Raw genomic sequence first — 5,884 nt, 5'->3', positions numbered from 1 at the left:
ATTAACTCTGTCAACCTGTGTTCTAATTAGCTGGAAAGAGCCAAAAGCTAAAGAATGAATTACTATCAGCTGCTAGAAAAGAGCAATATTTTTGCATAATATCAAATGCAAATATTAAAATTTATTTACTCAGACTAAAATGAGGAGCAATGATGACCCCTATTGTTACATTCCTCAGCATAGCTTACGAAATCACTTACTAAAATAGACATCAAAGGATCTTATTAAATAGATGCAATATTAAAATTTAAAATGATAATCTATGCTTTTCTGTGTTATGTATCAAAATTTCATCTGGAACACTGCTTTGAAAATCTTGCTAAATTTGGACATTGCTCATGCAGGCTTTTCTTTTTACAGAGGAAAGAAAGGGAGTGGGATACTGTTCATTACACCATGTACTGGGAGAGCAATAGACCCACGATAGTCACACCTTTTAAATAAAAATTCACTGCTCATGCAGGCTTTTCTTTTTACAGAGGAAAGAAAGGGAGTGGGATACTGTTCATTACACTATGTAGTGGGAGAAAGGGAGTGGGATACTGTTCATTACACCATGTAGTGGGAGAGCAATAGACCCACGATAGTCACACCTTTTAAATAAAAATTCAGTACTTAGTGTCTTCACAACTTTCCTGTGAGATCAGAAAGAGTAAGTTCATCCCTACATTTCAGATGAGAAGCAATGAGACAATTCAAGCCAATGCAGTGATTAGAGAGCAAAGCGAAATGCCCGCCAAGATCTTGCAAGAGAACTTATCAGCCTTTGTGTTTAGATTTGATAGAAGTGATAACAGGAGCATCTGTGTCATAAGAGAACTGAGCCAATCTATGTTGGAGGAACATCCTGAGCGAAAGGTAACATACTCTGCCAATGAAACAGTCATTATCACCCAACTGGAGTGAATTGTTTTCCAGGTACTATGATCATGGTTCTGAAAATATTAACCTCACCTGAATTCACTACAAGACTGAAGCCCCTGACAGCATCGGGCAAGATAGCTTATTCTAATCTGAAGTCAGATCAAGGCTTCTAGAGGGAAATTGTTCTAAATGACGAGCAGAAATGAAGCAGACATATGAATTGTAAAAAGGAATGTGTGTGTATCAGCCAAAAGTCAGCCGTCACAGGCAGATGAAATTCTGAAATCTAATAATGCATAGGGTAGTGTTCTTTATGGAAAATGAGTGATTGCTAGCTCTATCTAAATTTTAAGTGATACAAAGAAAGAAAAACATCAGTAGACAGGATCAAATCGTAAGTAAAAGAGAAAACTACACTGTGAAGGAAGGGCTTTCTTCTGAAAGCACTATGGAATGTCTTCTCTGGGGAAAGGATAAAACCCATTGCTTCAAAAGATCTTATGCTTCTCTGAAGCCTAGGCATTTTCTCCATTTTAGTTAACTCAAGCTTGTTTTAAATCTGGCAGCTAAACGGACCCTATATTGGATGACCTTTCCTTGCCCTCCACTGAAGCCTGTGTGGTCTCCAAACAGGCCAGTGCACATCTGACAGCAGTGGATGCCAGTTTCCCACTGACACGTGCGTTTCAAGGCCTGAGAGCAGGGTTGGGGTGCTTAGCATAGCCAAGTTCTCTAGACAGACTCCCCACTCTCTCACCTAAATGCACGAGCCGTGAGGGGCCATGGCTGGCCTCTCCTTGATATTATTCTCCCACTAGACGACTGGGTGAGTCAGGAAGGTGTCTTCTTGTGAAGCTGTGGGTGTGGGCCAGCCTCTTTTAGCAGTCGTGACTGAGAACACGCTGTGCTCAGTCTGTTGGCTCCATTTTTGAAGTACAAAGTATTTGTTACAACAACAAGCACAAGAATCCTAACCACACTCTTCCCTATCTCTCCATCTGTAATGAGAACATTTGAAGTAAATGCATACAATCAAGAAACAGGGCTGTAAGTCAGAACTCTATGGAGTTTCTGATTTGTGACCCTGAGACACATAGATCCTGTTACTCTCTGAATCCAGACCCCCACACGTTCTAAAAGAAAAGCAACAGCCAGAAGATGGGAAAAACACGTCATGTTTCTGAGACCAGCTTGAAGCCCATGCCACACTTAAGACTTTGGGTTTTTCATTAGGCAAAGAAACTAGCTGTTTTCTCTTTAATGTTGGTAGGAAAACGTGCCCAGCATCTGTTAGTCTGACTCTTCGGCTTTAGAATCATTGTCTTGGAATCTTCTAAACCAGTAAGACCGTAATCATTTCATTTTAAAATTGGACTAAAAATAAAGGATGCCCCTGCCACACATCCCTTTGATTTAATCTTTTATGATAACTTGTATAACGTTAGATTCCCTAAAACAGTCCATGTTTAGAATCCCTACAGGCTAGGCATTTCAAGTAGCAAGCCATGGAGAAAAGACTTTTACCACCTCCTATTTCTCATGATCTGATAATCTTTAAGATGTGACACAAGGCTTCCTGGCTTAATGGCAGGACAAAGAGCATGGGCCATGCCCTATCCTTCAGGGATCCACTCTCATACTCATTCCTCCCAGTCCTGTTTAGTGGTGGGACTTTAGGTAAAAGCCCAACAACTCTTTCCCCTAGAAGTTGGGGATACCTCGGGTCATATTAATTTACAATGGTCCAAAGTGAGGCTCAGGGCCCTGCGTTCAACCCAAACACAGGGTACAAAGCAGCAGCAGGAATTGAGAACCTCCTAGAACCGTGAACATAAAACTAGTTGCTTCAGTGTCTATGTGGGGGTTAATTCCCCACTCGTTAATTTACAATGGTCCAAAGTGAGGCTCAGGGCCCTGCGTTCAACCCAAACACAGGGTACAGAGCAGCAGCAGGAATTGAGAACCTCCTAGAACCGTGAACATAAAACTAGTTGCTTCAGTGTCTATGTGGGGGTTAATTCCCCACTCGCTATAACTACATAAGTGTTAAAAGAAAACATGATATATTTTCAGAACATGTGTATTTCTGCAAGTGCACCACTATTTAATTGTTGCTAAAGTCATTTGGGGTTTTTGACACAGATTCTATTTTAGTAAGATAAACTCAGCACAACCCAGCATTGCCAAAAATGAATTCCTAAGGTAGATGACTAAAATAAACCAGCAATAAATATTGGCTGCTGGAATGGGAATAATATCTTTGTAATGTAGACACAGCATTAATGACTCATTTTCAAATAGCAGTCTCTCCCAGGGATCACTGGTAAGAGAGATCAGAGAGGAAAGAAGTTCATCTCTCTTTCTTTTAATCAGCAGAATTGAAGAGGAATATGAACCCATCAGGCAAGGATGCTCTTATATCTATTTTGCCAAGAGAATATATAGCCTCTGGAGTCCAACAGGGGGTCGGATTGGACAGGCTGCATTAAGGCAGAAATAAGGCATTGAAAGAAAAAAATCCTAGAGGCTGAAGCAGCTGATTCTGGGGATAGATTTTTCTTATTTCCCTGGAAGCAGAATGCACCCCCAGGTCCACCTAATGCACTTTATGTGATATAAGTTACCTTATCAGTTACACTGGGTGCTGCCATGTTCCTTTGCTGCTTGGAATTGGTGGACTCTTTTAAGCCACCTTTACTCCCTAAGGTCAAACTCTGATCTCTTGGCCCACTAGACTGAGCTTTGCAGCTTCTCTGGTGTACCAGAAGGCAGTCTGGGGCAAAGGTCCGGTTGCAATTTGGGCAGGGCACAAGCTGAGCTTGACTTGGCCCCTCTTGGGTGAACTGTCCAGTTGAAAGGGGCTGAGGCTTCTGTGGGAGGGGCCGGCGGAGCTCCTTAGGGCGTCGGTCATTTTCTATTTTCCACTTTTCCAGACATTTGGGCTCGTGAATAGGAAGGGACAGTGTGCCAAATTCTCTGCCACAAATATAGCAGATGAGAGTCCTTTGTTGGGCTGGGATTCTACCAGAAGATTTCTTGAGACCAGTAAGATCGTCAGAACTGTTGGGGTTTGGTGCTCTAGGATCCTCACCCTTTGGCTTGCAGCTTCTCTGGTGAACAAGGAGACGATCTAGCAAGAACGTGCGACTGCAGAATTTGCAGGGCAGCAGCTGAGCCTGGGCACTCTGAAATGCAACCTCATTAGCTGCCTGGAGATTGTAGGACCCACTGCCACTGAGAGGCTGTGGTCTGGAGGGTTCTGGTCTCCTCAGATGCTTGGGCAACTTGCTGTTTTCAATACGCCACTTCTCCAAGCACTGGGGCTCATGAATAGCAAGGGACTGGGACCCAAATTCTCGGCCACAGATATAGCATACCTGGAATCCAGGCCTGCGAGATGGGATCACAGGTGGGCTAAAGTGGCTTTGCGACATAATTCTCCTACTTGATGGTTTTGACAGTATCACAGTTCCAGGTCTATTTTTCTGAGTGCTTCTCTTTATTTTTTCACCAGTATTGACACACACTGTTTCTGGCAAAAGACTAGAATGGGAGTCACTAGATAGGACGTCCTCATTGATAAGGAAGGTAGGTTCTTTAGAATGGTGGAAAGTTTGCTGCAATTTATTGGAAACGTTTTTCTCCTTTCCTCTTTCCATTAACAAAGAAGTCTTTCTCCAGTGCTTGCTCTGATTTCAGGCCAGACTCACTTTGGGCTTCTGCTCAGAGTGAACGTTACGGATCGCAACCCTCAGTGTCGCGCCCGTACCGGACCGGGACCGGCCACGGGATCACAACCCTCACTGTTGCTCCCGCCCCTCACTCAGCCATTGAGCGGCCGGTCTGTATGTGGGATCCGAACCCTCGGCGGGAGCACCACCGCGCTTCCCAAGCAGCGCACTATAGCAGTGCACCACCGGGCCGGCCCATAAAACATAATATAAATCTTTCCATGAACTTTTTGAAGACCTTTTGTACATTATAATTGAGATATAGCTGTGTCACAGACTTCTTGAGTGTCCATGGACCTGAAGTTAGAACCCCCCCAGAAGAAGTAATTCAATAGTGAATATTGTGAGGATTATCAGGAAAACCCTGAGAGGGGCATAGATTTCTCATAACCCACCATTTATCCACTTTTCTTTATTATGGGAATGGTGTATTAATAAATTGTGGCAGCCATAACTCAAACAAAGAATGCAGCCACGGCCTACACTCATCCCACATATCTGCGGGTTATCTGCAGATCTTCCATGGGATAAAGATGCTCAGACATTGCTTCATGTTCTTTTTTAAGGTATCATACTTACTTTCTTGTTTTATATATGTATGTCTTCCAAATGTTTTTATAAAAAACAGCCAGTGGTTTTCCCAAACAAACCAGAAGAAAGGGCTGACATGATCTCATTACAGACAGGAGCCTGAGTTCTTATCCTGGGGAAAGTCATGAGTAAGTTTTACCATGGGTCTGCAGTCTAGCCCCAAGAAAGATGATTCTTGGAAGTCTCATGACCTTGTTAATTTCCTGAAGGATGATCCCGAACAGGGTTAGGGACTCTAAGACATCCACCTACAGTCAGAGAGGGAGTAGCACCTGATGTGAGGCTGGACCTTGCATGCCATGGCAAAGCAGAACAAGGACAGCAGGGCCTTGTTGGGGTCCAGAAAGCTGTTACCCCCCAAATATTGTGCTTTGACATGATAGAAGCAGCCTTGAGGTCTCTGACATCCTCTCTCCCCCTTCTCTAATTTTTCTGTCACTCTCCAAAGCACAGGATGAAGCTGTTCCCCTATCTGCCTAAAGTCCAGACCTGCCAAAGAAGAAAATTTTCTCTGGCCTTTTTCTCTGAGTTTTCATTAACTTAACTCTTATCACACAAAGGAAGATTGGAGTTTGTCAACACATCTGGACTAACTTTTGTCACAGACCATTGTCTTAAATTTCAGTCCTAGTCAATATTTTGAAGAGAATCATTTACAGTCATTGTCTGCTCTGTGGGCCAAATAGACTTTGCCCAGG

At 43.2% G+C, this 5,884-nt stretch overlaps 1 protein-coding gene across 1 annotated transcript; it reads right to left on the bottom strand.

Annotated features, from left to right (window-relative positions):
- Positions 1-3,470: 3,470 nt before the first annotated feature.
- On the bottom strand, positions 3,471-4,523 carry LOC103605428 (zinc finger protein 474-like). Its single transcript, XM_008590013.1, has one exon. The coding sequence runs from the start codon at positions 4,521-4,523 to the stop codon at positions 3,471-3,473; it is 1,053 nt and encodes a 350-aa protein (XP_008588235.1).
- Positions 4,524-5,884: the final 1,361 nt, after the last annotated feature.

Source organism: Galeopterus variegatus, unplaced genomic scaffold, assembly GCF_000696425.1.
Source record: "Galeopterus variegatus unplaced genomic scaffold, G_variegatus-3.0.2 Scaffold5806, whole genome shotgun sequence".
In the NCBI taxonomy this organism is placed as follows: domain Eukaryota; kingdom Metazoa; phylum Chordata; class Mammalia; order Dermoptera; family Cynocephalidae; genus Galeopterus; species Galeopterus variegatus.
The sequence above is the reverse complement of the archived record's forward strand: the minus strand, read 5'-3'. Positions and strand labels throughout refer to the sequence as shown.

Coding starts and splice junctions, on each gene's coding strand:
- LOC103605428 (XM_008590013.1), bottom strand. CDS start 4,523: ATGGAAAGAGGAAAGGAGAAAAACGTTTCCAATAAATTGCAGCAAACT.